This window comes from Phocoena sinus, chromosome 1 (genome assembly GCF_008692025.1).
Source record: "Phocoena sinus isolate mPhoSin1 chromosome 1, mPhoSin1.pri, whole genome shotgun sequence".
NCBI classification, from domain to species: domain Eukaryota; kingdom Metazoa; phylum Chordata; class Mammalia; order Artiodactyla; family Phocoenidae; genus Phocoena; species Phocoena sinus.
In genome coordinates this window covers 61,854,111-61,871,055 of record NC_045763.1, presented here as the reverse complement: position 1 = coordinate 61,871,055, position 16,945 = coordinate 61,854,111, and the positions used below count along the sequence as shown (strand labels likewise).

General features: G+C 40.5%; 1 protein-coding gene across 2 annotated transcripts in view; it reads left to right on the top strand.

The window, feature by feature from the left end:
• The first annotated feature begins 4,647 nt into the window (after positions 1-4,647).
• The window catches only part of PTGER3 (prostaglandin E receptor 3), a 76,049-nt gene continuing 63,751 nt past the window's right edge, over positions 4,648-16,945 (top strand). Inside the window, exon 1 of one of the 2 annotated variants that reach the window (XM_032652051.1) lies at positions 4,648-6,116. In XM_032652051.1, coding sequence (XP_032507942.1) covers positions 5,223-6,116 — 894 coding nt within the window. In that variant the 5' untranslated portion in view covers positions 4,648-5,222. The remainder of the gene's footprint in view (positions 6,117-16,945) is intronic. The other variant, XM_032652042.1, reaches the window with a different exon arrangement.

Sequence of the window (16,945 nt, the reverse complement as noted above, 5' to 3'; positions counted from 1 at the left end):
GAGTGAAAATGAGGACGAGGTAGAAGATATCATTAACCTTTAAAAATGTAATCTACATGCTGTTTAAACTTTTTTTGCTTAGCTTATTTTGTTAAAATTTAAAATGATAAAATCAAGGTAATTAAGAAAAAAAAAAGATTGCAGTAGATTAGGTAAACGATGGTAGTGACCTGAACCAGGATAGTAGCTGTGGAGATGGAGACAAGTGAATGTACCTGAGATATATTTTGGAATTAGAATTAATATTACTGGATGATGGATTGGAAGACAGTGATAATGGAAAACAAAGACTGAAGGATGGCCATTGGATTTCTGGCTTGAGTAAGTGGATGGTATTATTATATACTGCAATGGGGAAGCCTCAGGTAGAACCAGGAGTGGGGAAGAAAATTTGAAGTTCCGTTTGAACATATTGAGGTGTCAATGGGCTATCCAAATGGGATGACAAATAGTCAATTGGATATATGAGGCTGGAATTCAAAGGAGAAGTATAAGCTGCAGATATAAACTTGGGACACATCAGTCCTCTTCTAAGGATTTATCATGTAAAAATAAACCCCATAGATATATACACCAATATATACAAAAATGTTATTGTACCATTGCTGCTTATAGCAAAAATTATAAATAACCCAAACATTCAGAAAAAATGTGTTAGATTATTCTTGGTATTTTAAAAGATTATGAAGAATTTCTATACAAACTGACCAAAGAGATAATCACATTTTGTTAAATTTTTAAAAGCAAAAGACAAAAAATAAGTTGCAGGAGTACTTCCAGTAACAATGGGTAGGTAAAGAAATCACGAGGATTTTTCTCCTGTTTTAATCTAGAAGATTTATAATTTTAAAATTAAATGTAATTACACTTAATGTATAATCCATTTTGTGTGTGGTGTAAAATAAGGATTGTATTCATTTTTACTTGCATATAGGTACTGTATCCAGTTTTTCCAGCACCATTTGTTGAAAACATTTTTCTGTGTTGAATTACCTTAATACTTCGCTGAAAATTAATTGAATTTGTATTTATTTACATGTGTGTGTATACATATCTTTGTATCTATATCTCTGTATATCTATATTTATGTATCTATAAAAACATAGATATACTAAGAAACAGCAGCAGCTGTCTATCACAGGAGAGAAAATGTTGGCATTTTGAATCCAGGCACTGCCAGAAGAAGCCCCCCAAATCAATAATCCTCAGAAGAAAAAAAGTGGAATCCACGGTCACTACAGTATACGAACTTCAATGTCCAGTTTTCAATTAAAAATTACTAGGCATGTAAAGAAACAGGAAGAAAAGTTTGGAGAAAAGGCAGTCAATAGAAAAGGACTCAGGGTACCCAGATGTTTGATTTAGAAAAGACTTAAAGCATCTCCTTTATTTTGTTGAAGTGCTAATTATATTGATTAATGTTTGAGTGCTACATCTACCTTGGGTTCCTGAAATAAATCTTATTTGATCATGAAAACTACATATTTTTTCCACTTTTTCATGAAAACTGTACATTGTTTTTAAAATTGTGTTTCATATAAGATCCTACCTCCATGGCAAATCACAAAAGCCACTGAGATTAGCATTCTTTATTCTGTTATTTTGGGTAAAAAACAAAATCAAGAGTTTTGCACTAAAATATAAGTTCCATAAATGTAGAGACTTTTGTGTTTTTCTTTTGTATCCCTAATGACTAGTATAGTGTCTGACATAAGAGTAGGTGCTCAATATTTATTGAATAAATGACTTAAAAACATGCTGAAATTATTAGTTGGCTCTGTGGAGTAAGAATTGCAGAAAAGGGCCTGATTGTATGAAACTAGTTATTAATTTTTTTAATCTATATCTATTTTAAGATTTCTTAATAGAAGTTTAGTAGAAGTAAATAGAATAAATTCATCAGCACTAGCTAAATATTGACATATGTCATGAATTTTTTAATTTATTTATTTATGGCTGTGTTGGGTCTTCGTTTCTGTGTGAGGGCTTTAGTTGTGGCAAGCGGGGGCCACTCTTCATCGCGGTGCACGGGCCTCTCACTGTCGCGGCCTCTCTTGTTGCGGAGCACGGGCTCCAGACGCACAGGTTCAGTAATTGTGGCTCACAGGTCCAGTTGCTCCGCGGCGTGTGGGATCTTCCCAGACCAGGGCTCGAACCCGTGTTCCCTTCATTGGCAGGCAGATTCTCAACAACTGCGCCACCAGGGAAGCCCTGTCGTGAATTTTTAAATGTAAGATACAAGAGGGGATTTAAATTTATGGATTAAAATTACTTCTAGGGCATAATGTCAGTTAAAAATATATAATGGGTGACTACATGGCCTTAAAATCTTTTTAAAGATTTTGAATATGTGGTCTTTCAATTATCTGACTCTATAACTTTAATCCTCACTGGTCTATTGATTAAGCAGACACTCAGAGGAAAACAGAATGACCACAGTTACGTATTAATGATTTAGGCCCCTGCGAAATATATCAGAGGTCGCTAAGCAAAGCATATTTGTTATTTACAGATTGCATAGCATGTTATTAACCTTTTGGTCACTAGAGGGTACTGGTGTTTCAGACCAACGCAATTCAGACTTTTTCTACTCTGACACCAAAAAAATGCCAATCAGAATCCAACTGCCAGCATTCTATTGTGTGACTCTTCAGATCCCCCAAATTACTTGTTTGCAAAGTGAATAGCTACAACTTAGGATGGGATGAAGCAAAACACCAAAAGGAGGAAAGTGTTACACAAAAGATCTTAAATGCAACACATTTAAAGCATTGGTGTAGAGGTGAGTTAAGAGAGGCTAACCATAATTCTTCAATAACTGTATGTCCTTATACTTGTATCTCTTATGAAATCCAATTTGTGTATACTGCAATGGGGGAAACAAAAGTTTCAAAGAAGTCAAATATTCATAAAAATGAGAATAATTTTTGATGTAACTGGCTTTGCTTTCTTTGATGTATGAATCATAAAAAGGTCTTAAATTTTAAAATAAAATACATAGTCACACTAGAATTTTATTGCTGTAACATTAAATTTTGACATGTACTTTCATCCCATTGTTTTGGATAAAGCTTGTACCTAAAAATACCATCAAAATTATCTTACTTTTCAAAGGACATTTTAGAAAAACATTTTCCCAAGTATGGGTTTGAGAGTAATTAAAACTAATAAGGCAAAAGTTTGGGGAAAGATTTAAAAGGTAAACCACTTCATTCCTTCCTAGCTATTGTTCTCATTAGAAACATGACATTTTAAAAGAGAAATTTCAAAAGTGTAAAAAAATTTTAACAGTAAAACACAAAGTGAAATTAGTGATATGATTAATGTATGTTGTTAAAATAGAGTTTACATTACATTTTTGCTTTTTTCTCCTTTAAAAACTATATAGCCCTATAATGATTTTTTCTTTTTTCAAGCTCTCATAAAGAAAACAACAGCATAGAAAGAAAGAATGCAGGGGAACATATTCCATTCTCATTTACTACCACTGATTTACACCCAATAAGAATATCAACATGAAGAACTGAACTGACCGGGGCTTGCTCTGAAAGTCAAGCTGAAGTCTGAGTAATGGTCTTCACAGTGCTATATGATTAGGTCTAATTTCTTAAATATGAGGAAAAATGAAGTTTGTAAATTTTAAGATCTTTTCATTTCCCGGTCAAGATGAAGAGACAGAAAAACCAGGCTTTCCCTAGATTTGAGAACAGCTGGTCTTACCACTGATTTTCACCTGTTGAGAGTGGTTATGGTACCTAGATTTTCACCTGTTGAGAGTGGTTATGGTACCTATGTAAAGAAAACTGTGCTTCAAATAAGAAGATGGAGACTGGAGAATTGCTGAAAGACTTGGGCACATCCTTTAACTTCATGGAGCCTCAGTTACCTCACCTTAAAAAGGGAATAATAATAATAGCAACAGGACCTTGGAGGATGTCTGAAAAAAAATGGGAAAATTGTTGTGAAACATAAAATATTGGCTTAGTAAAAGATGTTACTAGGCGATTATGCCCATTTTCACTAAATGTGAAGGCCTACATAACATCTAAATGCAGTTTCCAGTCCTAATTGCATAGGAATGGGCCAGGGGTGGAGAAAGATGGTTGGAGACTTTGTAAGAACTTGCCTTTTCCCTCCGCCCCACCCCGCCTTCACTCCCAAGGGCAAGCAGCCTTTGATTTCAATATCTCAGATGCACTGAGATAGTGGAAGAGTGAGGTAGAGTGGCTGCCACCTGCCTCTAGTCACTTTTGCCCTAGCTAACTTTTTTTTTTTTTTTTAATGAAGGGGAAGAATTTAGGCGGGGGATGGGGGTAGGTTGGTAGTTGGGATTTCTTTATTTTTGAATTCGACCATCTGATTTTATTTTGCTTTCCTGTACCTATCCCCTTAAATCCCGAGGCACTATTAGTTTTATAATTTCAGTGTGCCCCTGGGGACAGAGCAACTTGGTCCGCTCATGATCATGCTAGAGTCCCGAAGCAGAAAGGGAAAAATGTTCAGGCTCATCTATGCAACGGGAGAGTGTTCTGCTTAGATTGCTCAGCGTCAGGTGAATGACACTTGCCAGGGTTACAAAAGAGCTTCAGGAGGAAGACCTGATCCTTGCACAAGCGTCTGTGGATGGAGAAGGGGGAGGGCCGGCGCTCAGGTCCGCCTTGGCAACTTGGCTGAGGTGGGGTAGACCAGGGAGACACTGTAGCCCCCGCCGCCCACGGACGCTCCTCTGGCAGAGAACCGGAGGAGGCGCGGAGCCGGGCACGGCAGCCTGGCTGGGCGTCCGCTCTGGCCAGGATTTGGAACATTTCGAGAGGAGTCCTCCGGGGGATTTGCCGAGCCCAGGCGGCCAAGGCATTGGTCGCGCAGCAGCCGAGAGAGGCGCTCAGTTTCTGCCGCATCCCCTCCCACAGCACTTTGGCCGACACCCACGGGCGCCCCGCCCCCCTCGGGCTTATAGCACCTCCACACGCCTGGGAGCCGGACGCATCCCGGAGCCGACTGCGCGGCTGCCTGTGTCTCCGGAAAGCCCCGCCGCCGCCGCCGCCGCCGAAGTGGCGAAGTGAGGCGGCGGCTGAGCCCCGCATCATGGAGGGCAGCTCCGCCGCGGCCCCAGCCCCAGCCCCAGTCCCAGTCTCCACTGACAACCGCCGCCTCCCGCGTCCGGTCGGCCGGCTCTCGTCGCTGCTCTCAGGGCTCCGTTCCTTCCTCACCTCGAAGACAGTATGAAGGAGACGCGGGGCCATGCGAGTTCCCCTTTCTGCACGCGCCTCAACCACTCCTACCCCGGCATCTGGGCGCCGGAGCGCTCCGCTGAGGCGCGGAGCAACCTAACGCGTCCCGCGGGGCCCGGCGAGGATTTCGGCTCAGTGTCTGTAGCCTTCCCGATGACCATGCTGATCACTGGCTTCGTGGGCAACGCGTTGGCCATGCTGCTCGTGTCTCAGAGCTACCGGCGCCGGGAGAGCAAGCGCAAGAAGTCGTTCCTGCTATGCATCGGCTGGCTGGCGCTCACCGACCTGGTCGGGCAGCTGCTCACCAGCCCGGTGGTCATCGTCCTGTACCTGTCCCACCAGCGCTGGGAGCAGCTCGACCCGTCTGGGAGGCTGTGCACCTTCTTCGGACTCATCATGACCGTCTTTGGGCTCTCTTCGCTCTTCATCGCCAGCGCCATGGCCGTCGAGCGGGCGCTGGCCACCCGGGCGCCGCACTGGTACGCGAGCCACATGAAGACGAGCTCCACCCGCGCCGTGCTGCTCGGCGTGTGGCTGGCGGTGCTCGCCTTCGCCCTACTGCCGGTGCTGGGCGTGGGTCAGTACACCATCCAGTGGCCCGGGACGTGGTGCTTCATTAACACCGGGGCAGGGGGCAATGGGACTAGCCCTTCGCACAACCGGGGCAACATTTTCTTCGCTTCCTCCTTTGCTTTCCTGGGGCTGTCAGCGCTGGCAGTCACCTTCGCCTGCAACTTGGCCACCATTAAGGCCCTAGTGTCCCGCTGCCGGGCCAAGGCCACGGCGTCGCAGTCCAGCGCCCAGTGGGGCCGGATCACGACCGAGACGGCTATCCAGCTCATGGGGATCATGTGCGTGCTGTCGGTCTGCTGGTCGCCGTTGCTGGTAGGTAGTTGCAGGGCGTGGGGAGTTCGGGGTGGGAGCGTGCGCGCCGGCGGGCAATGGAGACTTTTGGAAATGGCAGCACCTGCAGGGATGTGTTTGCAAGCACAGAACTTTGGAGAGCGCTCTGCCTGTGCCATCTTGGTCGCGGCTTCAGAGCTGAGCTCCTCACTTACTTGCTGAGCCCCTTCCAAGTGCCAGGCATCGCAATAGGCTCTGATTGTACACGCATGGGGACCACAGGGCTGCTCACGTTCTAACGGGAGAGAGTAAGAGGATACCCAGGTATCATTTCAGTGCTTGTGCAGAAATAGAGGTTTCTCCCGGGTGCATTGGGAGCAGGATGGCGATGACAACGGTAGCTCGGTGCTCTGGGTTTTCTCCTATTTCAAATACCTCTCGCAGGTTGAGTCGATTTTCAGGCTGCAGAAGTACTTTACCTGCGACCCACTGCAGACAGGCACAGCCGTCTTGCAGTCTCTGAGCCACTGCTTGCCCTCCCAGAGCAGCCAGCGCTCACGTTGCTTACAGGCTCACTCCTGAAGGGAGGCAGGAGAGTGAAGAAGCATCCTGCCGCTCGGGCAGCCTCAGCCCCTTCGAATTGTGCTGTACCCTCTCCCTCTAGGAAATGCTTGAACCGACAGTCAGCCAGTGGGCCCTGAGACTTGGTAACTCCCCCTGACCAGCCTTTGCTTGTCCTTGTGGCTACCGTGCAGGGCTGATGGCAAGGCCAATCCTGGGATAGGAAGTAGAGGTTCCTGCACTTCCTGGCTCCCCACGAGGGCCACAGCTCGGGAGCAAGTGAGTTTCCACATGCTCCTAGTCTAACGCTCTCTCTTACATTCGTACTTTCCATGTTTTCCTCTGGGATACTTTTAGCTAGACATTTTGTGTAAGTGCTGTTTACTAATTCCTGATGAATGGTTGCTTTTTTAGGCCGCAAGCAGCCTGGCTTAGTAGATGTTCCTGAAAGAGCAATCTGGTCACTGTGACAGGGTTATAACAGGTGATATATTGGACCTGGAAATTTATTAGACAGTTGTGAAAAACTCCTGAATCCCATGGCACGGTTTTCAGAGCCCACCCACGTATATTTTTTCTTTCTGTTTTCTTTTCTTGTCTTCTGTGTTTTAAATTTTTTGGACAGGCACAGCAGCACCCAAGATCTTACTTCCCCCCCACCAGGGATGGAACCTGTGCCCCCTTCATTGGCACCATGGAGTCTTAACCACTGGACTGCCAGGGAAATCCCGTAGTTTTCTTTTTTTAATTGTGATAAAATACACATAACATGAAATTTGCCATTTTAATCACTTTTAAGTGTACAGTTAAATGGTATTAAGTATATTAACATTGTTGTGCACCATGTATAGTTTTAAATCCCTGCTATTTTATAAGAACTGTAGTTCCTTTTCCCCCTCACCCTCCCCTGCATTTGACAACAAAGATATTATAAAATACCTGTATTTAACTGGTGTAGTATATTTAGAGCAGGAGTCTTGGCTCCCAATCAGTAATAGGTGGTGACAAGGAGAGTTATGTTGGAACCTCATAGCCCACAAATCGCTGTAAGGTCTCAGTTCTGCATTCCGGGAGCTAGAACCTAGGCTGATGTCATCACCATGGCTTATCAAAGCCAGCACCAATTTTAGACATATTTACTTCTGTGGTGTGTAGGTGGCCAAATAGAAGGAAAAAAAGTTCTAAGTAATAAGCACTTTGCTAAAGTTGATAATTAACATAACTTTAAAGGCAAACAGAGTATTTGAATTTTTCATAACAGTCATTTGAGGCCAACATATCTGAGTTTGTTCTATCACACTCTTTATATCTGTACTCTATATATCCAAGAAAAAAGGTAAATGATACAAATAAAATGCTTACTCATACAGTTAACCAGACTTATAGTTGATTTTTTTTTTTTAAGTAGAAGAGAAACTATGTAGTGTGGTTTTTATTTCAAAACTTTTGATCCTAATATGATGAGCATAGTAACCTTAGGAAGACTTTAGATCAGTTCTGAAAATTGCAATCTAGGATGGCCAAACTCACTCTCTTAAGAAAGACTGTATTTGGAATTCATCTTATTTAATTTCAATTAATAGCTGCAATTAAAATATTTGTTGGTTTGCTGCATTTTATCAGATACTTTATTCATTCAGTTCTCATAAAAACATTAAACTTAAATTCAACATGTCATCGTATCAAAGAGAAGAAATTCGTGGTTTCCAAAATAGGTATTTTTTAAACTAAAGGAAATTATTCTATCTTCTGTTTTGTGCACCATTGAAATTAAATCTCCAACTATCTTCAGAAAGATCTACAGTACAAAGTTGGAATTATTTCAAAGGCAAGAAGCTGGCAAAACTGCTTTCTTAATAGGTTAGCGAATTATAAGAATGAAAACACTAGAATTTAGTGAATTGAATTTTCAGTGTATTAATGTTGAAGTGAGAGATTGTCTTTTATACTTTTTTCCTAACTATAAAACATAGATTCCCTATTAGCTTTCTCTGAATTGGGTATAGGATACTAATCTAATTATCCAAACTCCTTACTTAAAAAGACCCTGAGTATATCTTATCTTGGAAAACTATCATGACTATAATAATATTCAGTTGTCATTGCTGAAAAACTTAGCAGAGTAGAGATACCATAATAAGAAAACATCCCAACTGCTACAAGTTCCTGCTATGCAAATACTTAAATTGAGGGTTTATCTATGGTGCAAACAAAAGCTTTTTTACCTTCTTTTTTTCCCAGAAACTTTACAAAGTACAATAGAAAATGTGAAATTAAGTGAGACTACAGTGGGAAATGATGTCACCGTTGGTAGATGGACTACAGTTCTTAGCTGATATTTATGTGAGGCATCAAATTCTGTTGGAATCAGACAGTTGACTCAGCAATGCAATCTGTTTGACTTATTATTTTTGTTACATTTTTTTATGAACTCACCAAATAGTCCAGCTGTTTGACATGATAGCCAAGTTTCCAGAAGCAGGAATAACCTGAGGCTGTTGTTTAGAGGAAGCCATGACTACATTTTATACTTTTGTACACCTGGTACTCCTCAAACAGGTAGAACGTGGGCTATAGCTGTCTTAAAAATAGTAGATATAAAGCTAACTATCAACATTGTGAAAAGAGAGGTATGAGGAACAGAGTTTCTTGTCTACAACTTTGGAACTGGATAAAAGCAGTCTTAGAAACTTTTGCCTTTAATCTTGAACTAGCAAATTCCCTGCTCAACATCCACAGATGCCGACAGGGATGCTTTGATTCAAGGAGATGTTTTGCAATATAGATGTAAGTTTTCTTTTAATTTAAGGTTATATTTTGACAAAGGAAATTTGTCTTAAATATACTTCATGTGATAAATGGATGCAATGCATTATTTTACAGAAGTAATACTATTTTATAGTATTAAAAAGTATTATCAAATTGCTAATTCTCTCTGCCTATTAATTTCTGCCATGTTCAGGATGTTGCTTCAGGGAAAATGATTAAACATGTGAATCGACATTATAGGAAAAAACTTCTATAATTTGTTTTTATAAGAATTGAGATTACTCAGACTTTTTTTTTTTTTTTGAGTTTACTACAATACATTTTAAGCACTATGGAAGGGATATTAAGTAGACTTATTAACAACTGGTCAAAGCGTTATAATCTGTTCAGAGAAGTAGAATTTCCACATTTATGAGTGAAAAACTTAGGGAACAATACAAGATTGGATGTAATTAATAGTGCCTTTGGCTCTGGGAAGAAAGTCTCTCTGAATTTGCCAGAGTAGGCTTCCAGGAAGAACTGGGATGGCATAGCTTGACCTCATGGCTGAGAATGTGTGTGTCTGTGGACCCAGCCCGTGAATACAGAGGGTGCACACTGGAACCACGGGAGGAATGGTTTGAAAAGGTTCCTGTGGCCGGATTGAGGTAGTTAGGATGAACACAGGATGAGGACTGTGTTCTTTTGCCAGTAGGCCATAGAACCTCTATTTTGGGTTTTTGAATAGGGGGATGAGTTTTGAAAACATTGGCAGGGCTGTAGTGTGTGGATAGATTTGGACTGGAAAATGGGAAAGTGAGATCAGTTACAACTTGCTTCTGCAGGTGGGTTAGGCTCTAAGGGTAGATACCGTGGGAAGAGATAAGTCAGAGAAAGAAATGTAAGAGAGAACTATTGCTGTTAGAAATGGTCAATTTAAGGAGTGATTGATTTACCAAACATTTCTTACACATCTACTGTGTCCTATTCTTTGAGGTGAATATTTTCACATATATTACCTCATTTAACTGCATGCTGTGAGATTGCCACTATTTTCTACATCATTCAGATGAAGAACACAAGTATAAAGAATTTTAGAACCAGATTTCTAATTCAAGATATCTGACTCTGAGTTTATTTTTAATTTTTTATTGTTGTCGTTGATCTGTTTGTTTAGCTTAGATAAAAGCCAAGAATTCTGGTCCTAATAGTAGTGCTGGGCAAGTTATGTATCCTCTTATCTGTAAAGTGCAAAAGTAGAGCTAATATCTAAGGTCTTTTTCCATTTGTTATGCTCAGAAGAATTATGAGAGATTTGGGAGAATCAAAGTTTAATGATCCAGAATGAGAAATTTGGGAAGGAGACTGCTTGGTCAATTGTTTTTTTATAAGAATGGGGGCTTCTAGGGTTTTGGGACACCATGCATATGGAGATGGCAGATTATCTAAATGATTATCCAGAAGCAAGTATAACTTGAAAATTAATGGCATAAATCAGGGCTTAAAAATGTAGATTTTTAAAATTTTGAGTTTGTCAGAGAGAGCCAAGAATTAAACAAATTCTTAAGCCATCATATTTGTAGAAATTCAGATGGTCTAGAGTTGTAGCATAATTGTGACTCACTGGCCTTTCTCTTGAAAAAGCTGTAAAGGTCAATAACTCAATTATGAAAGTTTCCGTAGGATCAGTTTTCTGGGAATAACACTCAGAAATATGCACTACAGGCATTTGTAACAGAGGATGATTGATGATTCGTCTGGGGGAGCTGAGAGGTAGTAGTGAGGGGTACTGGGTGTCATGTTTCAGTTTTTAGTCCTTGCCTTACAGTGTGGGGAAGCAGGGAGGGAAGTCCTCCTTCAAACTCCTCACATACAGGTAGCATTTTTATGATCCACCAGGGTTCCACATGCATCTCATTCTTGCCTTGCAACTCTTAAGATCTACAACTGTAACATGTCACATTCTGAATCTCCCTTTTCCCCTCAATTCCTTGTCATAGAGGTAAGTAAGAAGTTTGTATGTCAACTCCTACCATGCTTCTTGAGGATTATTAGATGGCCTCTCAAGTCCCCATTTTCCCTAGAAAATTCCAGTTTTCATAGATTAATGAAAGTAACTAAAGAAGGAACCTAATTTTGGGGATTCCTCTTATATCTTGTCTCTTGAGTATATGTCAACTTTTTATAGTAAACATAGTAATTCATTCTTACATAGAAATGACAGTTGAACAGTGTGTGACTTTTTTCATGAGAGGGACACATGCACACGGAAGTAGCACTATGGAATGGTGAATCTGTTCCCTTTACTCAGAACACTTTTGTCTCCATTTTCCCACTTTACACTTCAGCCCTCAATCATTCAGCTATTGCTGCCGAGCAGTCACCCATCTTGGACTGGTTAAGTTCCCAAGTTAGCAGTCACTTTGTTAGAGGAGCCTTGACTGATCCTCTCTAGAGGATCTTATTAACTGAATATCTGAGCACGTAAATCAAAAGACAGCGTCTGGTCCCAGTGACATACGTAATTCATTGTGTGACCTTAAACAGTTTACTTGATATCTTTGGGAACTATTTTCCTTTTTTTTTGTAAAATAAGAGTAAAAACACCTACTCAGCCTATTTCACAGGATTGTAATGAAAACCAAAATAAATGTATGTGAAAATAATAGGGAATATTTCTTCCATATTAGGAATACTACTATGATGTTTTACTGGATGATAATGTTGACTTCTTGTCTTCAGATAGACCTTCCCCCCAGGAAACTGGAGAAAAGAGACAAGTGATGTTTCGTAGCTTGATTAGTTATAGTTAACTGGTGGGGAAATGTGGTGGAGAATGTGACTTTTGAGAAAAAAATAGAAATGCAAATCAAAACTACAATGAGATATCATCTCACACCAGTCAGAATGGCCATCATCAAAAAATCTAGAAACAATAAATGCTGGAGAGGGTGTGGAGAAAAGGGAACCCTCTTGCACTGTTGGTGGGAATGTAAATTGATACAGCCACTATGGAGAACAGTATGGAGGTTCCTTAAAAAACTAGAAATAGAACTACCATATGACCCAGCAATCCCACTACTGGGCATATACCCTGAGAAAACCAAAATTCAAAAAGAGTCATGTACCAAAATGTTCATTGCAGCTCTATTTACAATGGCCCAGAGATGGAAACAACCTAAGTGTCCATCATCAGATGAATGGATAAAGAAGATGTGGCACATATATACAATGGAATATTACTCAGCCATAAAAAGAAACGAAATTGAGCTATTTGTAATGAGGTGGTTAGACCTAGAGTCTGTCATACAGAGTGAAGTAAGTCAGAAAGAGAGAGACAAATACCGTATGCTAACACATATATATGGAATTTAAGAGGGAAAAAAAATGTCATGAAGAACCTAGGGGTAAGACAGGAATAAAGACTCAGACCTACTAGAGAATGGACTTGAGGATATGGGGAGGGGGAAGGGTAAGCTCTGACAAAGTGAGAGAGAGGCATGGACATATATACACTACCAAACGTAAGGTAGATAGCTAGTGGGAAGCAGCTGCCTAGCACAGGGAGATCGGCTCGGTGCTTTGTGATCGCCTGGAGGGGTGGGATAGGGAGGGTGGGAGGGAGGGAGACGCAAGAAGGAAGAGATATGGGAACATATGTATATATATAACTGATTCATTTTGTTGTAAAGCAGAAACTAACACACCATTGTAAAGCAATTATACTCCAATAAAGGGAAAAAAAAGAAAAAAATAAAATAAGAAAAATGGTGCATAAATTTTTACAAGGTACTGTAATTTATTCCTCCTCTTCTCCCCCTGTCGCCATCACTCTTCTGCATTCTCTCAGCTCTGGAATGCTTTCGCCCACACAGCTGCCAGGTAACCCTCTAAATCTAAAACATGCTGGATCCCATCTCACCCTTCCCTTGAACGTGGAGGAGTGCCCACTACCTCGTGCTCTGAAGGCCTCTGTCTAGAATGTGTCTCTTGTCTTTCCAGTCAGGGACGTGGTGTGCTCAGACCTGTCCTCATGTAAATGAGTCAAATTAATTGTGCATCTAGTTGCTGTCCTAGGTCAGATTACTCTGCAGACCTCTTAAGGATAGAACCTGTGCCTTGGTTGTCCTCATCTCTTCACAGGTGATCAGGAATGTTGGGACTGCACAGAATCTCCACCACTGACTCACAGCCCAGAACTGAGTTCACACAAGCCTTAAATCAGACCACAGCATGAGAAACAAAGAGTTGTAAACTGCCTCACAGTTAGACCAGGTCCTGACAAGACATTAATATTATTTGCAATCTGCAAGTAGCACAAAGTGTAATTTTCCCATCCAATGGCCCTCCCAGACTCTTGGGCAACATTTATAAGGAGGACATTTCAGTGGCTGATCTTGTCACTTATTCAAAATCTATATATTATTTTACCATACTGATTTTTATAATAGGTGTTAGAGGACTGTAAATCTAAAAATGAAAGATGGTGGCAGAGACAGAAGAGGAGGCTTGATTTTTCACACTTTAATTCTGTTAGAAAGAAGGAAATTAGATACCAATTAAGGTAAGAGTCATGTAATATAAGTATAGGATAAATTCTACACCAAATAGCATTACTATTTTTAAAAATCTTGATAATACAAAGACAGAAGGCCAAATTGGAACTGGAAGCGTATTTATTTTAAGCAATTATTGATCTAATAAAAATAAAGTATAATTTTAAAAATACACTTTTTACTAATCTTTTATTTCCTAAAAGTAAATTTGATTTTTCTGTCCCTCTTTCTGAATACTCAGTGTGTCATTTTCTGTGGTTGAGAATATGCTGCTCTTGGTGAAATTCATGAAAATTTGGAAAAAGGAGTATGTTGTTAATGCTGAAAGAGAGATTCTGAAAGATACGGCATGTCTTGAAAAATTCACCAGACAGTAGAGTGGAGCTTTCATTGTGGTCTTGATGTATGAAATTTCCCTGATAACATCCTGCTACCAACCACCTTGTTTGGGTCAAGTAGACCACACACATCCGTATTTCCCCAAATAGACTATTGCCTCAGCAGTCAAAGGCACAAACAGCAGTTAGTGACCTCTGCCTGTGTTTCGTAAGAAGAGCAAGAGAAAGTGGTTGCTTCCATGTCCTGGCTATTGTAAATAAAGCTGCATGGACCTAGAGTCTGTCATACAGAATGAAGTAATTCAGAAAGAGAAAAACAAATACTGCATGCTAACACATATGTATGGAATCCAAAAAAAAAAAAAGGTTCTGAAGAACCTATGGGCAGGACAGGAATAAAGACACAGATGTAGAGAATGGACTTGAGGACACGGGGAGGGGGAAGGGTAAGCTGGGATGAAGTGAGAGAGTGGCATGGACATATACACACTACCAAATGTAAAATAGATAGCTAGTGGGAAGCAGCCACATAGCACAGGGATCACCTCGGTGCTTTGTGACCACCTAGACGGGTGGGATAGAGAGGGTGGGAGGGAAGGAGACTCTCTTTCTGTATCTCTCACTTTGACTTCTTGCCTGTGTCAGAATCTCCAATTCAGGCTCTGCTTCTAAGCAACCAACCTAAAACATAGCTTCGCAGCTCATTGGCTAAGTCCCATATACTTTTTTTCAGAGCTTTAGGTTAATAGGTTTATATTTATAGCCTGCATGTAGGGGTTTAATTTTGCCTTTGTAGCAATACAGTATTTCAGTGACAATGTCTTCTTGAAGGACTGTTTCAACAAATTTCTTTTCCTTCCTTCCTTCCTTCCTTCCTTCCTTCCTTCCTTCCTTCCTTCCTTCCTTCCTCCCTCCCTCCCTCCCTCCCTTCCTTCCTTCCTCTCTTTCTTTCTCTCTTTCTTCCTCTCTTCCTCCCTTTGGCCCTCCCTCCCTCACTCCTTCTTTCTTCTTTATTATTATTTTTTTGTAAGTACAAGAAACAGTTATACATGACATAAAGTTTCAGGACCACACTTCATCTTCAAAGACTATTGGGAGTTTTGTTAAGATTTAGGCTCAGAGAATTGTCCAGAAGTGAGCTAATAGTGTAATGTGAAGTTTCCAATGGAGCAGAGGTAGCTGTATAAGGCTCTGAAAGCTCACAAATATGCCATCAACACCACAGTGAGGCAACAGGAGAAGAAAAAGGAAGCTCTTTCTTGATTTTTCCATAAAGGGTGAATTGCAGTCTGGGTTTGATGTTAATCTGTGACTTTCTCTTTATAAATCAGTGGATGTGCTAACAGCCCACAGGCTGGGTGGCATATTTTTGAATTTACTTAATGGTAATAATTTCCTCCAGAATAGATTAAGGATTTGCCTGGATCCAGAAGTAAATTTCTTAATTTCTTCTCTTTTGCTCTATAAAAGATATTAGGGAACATCTTGATTTTTTTTTCTTTAGCATCTATTTGTAATTAAATTCTGCTGTAGATCAATTTCAGGAAGTGCGGAAATATCCTCTGACATCAGATCTCTTGTCTTCTCCCTCAACTTGATTCTTGGTTGCAAACAGCAGAATCTGACTCCAAGCACAAAGGGCCTATGTAAAAAGGATATCGGAGGGAAAGCTGGCAGGCCAGGTTTAGAAGAGGCAGGACATAGACTATTCTAGATACTGAGCATGAGGCCACACTGCCAAGATCTTGCTGCAAAACAGTTTGCTGTGTGCTGCTAGGATGAACTACAAACTCCATTGCTCTTTGTGTCTCTGTGTTCTGGGGGCAAACCTGACTGCTTTTTCCCCCCCGGGCTATATGAAGGGGTTACTAGAAGAAGGATTAGGCACGTGCAGCAACTTGTTTTCGAAGTAGGAACTGATAGTGAGAGGTATATGCTGAGATTTCTCTCCCACCCAGAATATATAGAAAAAGTTCGTCAAAATTGGGGCATTAATAATAAAAGATGGGAGTTCACTGTTATCATCTAATTCATCCTTAGAAACATTATGACAGTAATGTTGTATCTTTCAACACCTGTGTGTGTTGTGTGTATGTGTGTGTTCATGTCATTTATTGGGGAGTTGGAATGTAGTGAGACTGGTGGAGAGGAAGCTGAAGAGACCCACAAAACAAAAGGACATATTTATTGAATGCCTACTATATGCAAGAAGTACTTGAGAATTAGTTTATTATCTCACTTAGTCTTCACAAGTTTATCAGTTTGGTATTTTTATCCTCATCTTTCAGTTGCACATACTAAAATTTAAACAATTAAAAAATGCTCCCCAATCCTACCCCTAGAAATTGGTAACAGCTAGATTTTTTATGCTGTAAAAATCTCTTTCACGTTGGTTGTCTTTTCTTTATTAGTTTACTAAAACGTTTTCAAGTTACTTCATTGAAAATGTCACACAAAAAAGAACAGATTGATTGAGAATAGTCAATAATCACAGAAACTGGATGGGTCATATAATTACAGTGATTAAAGGTTTCCTGCAGTATCTTCGTTCATTCATTAATTGATTGCCCTTCTTAGGAGCTTGGGTTTCTAGAGAACATACTGTCAAAATCCCTGTAGAAATGACAAGAAATTTTGCTTGTCCTACAACAGACTGTTAAAGGATTCC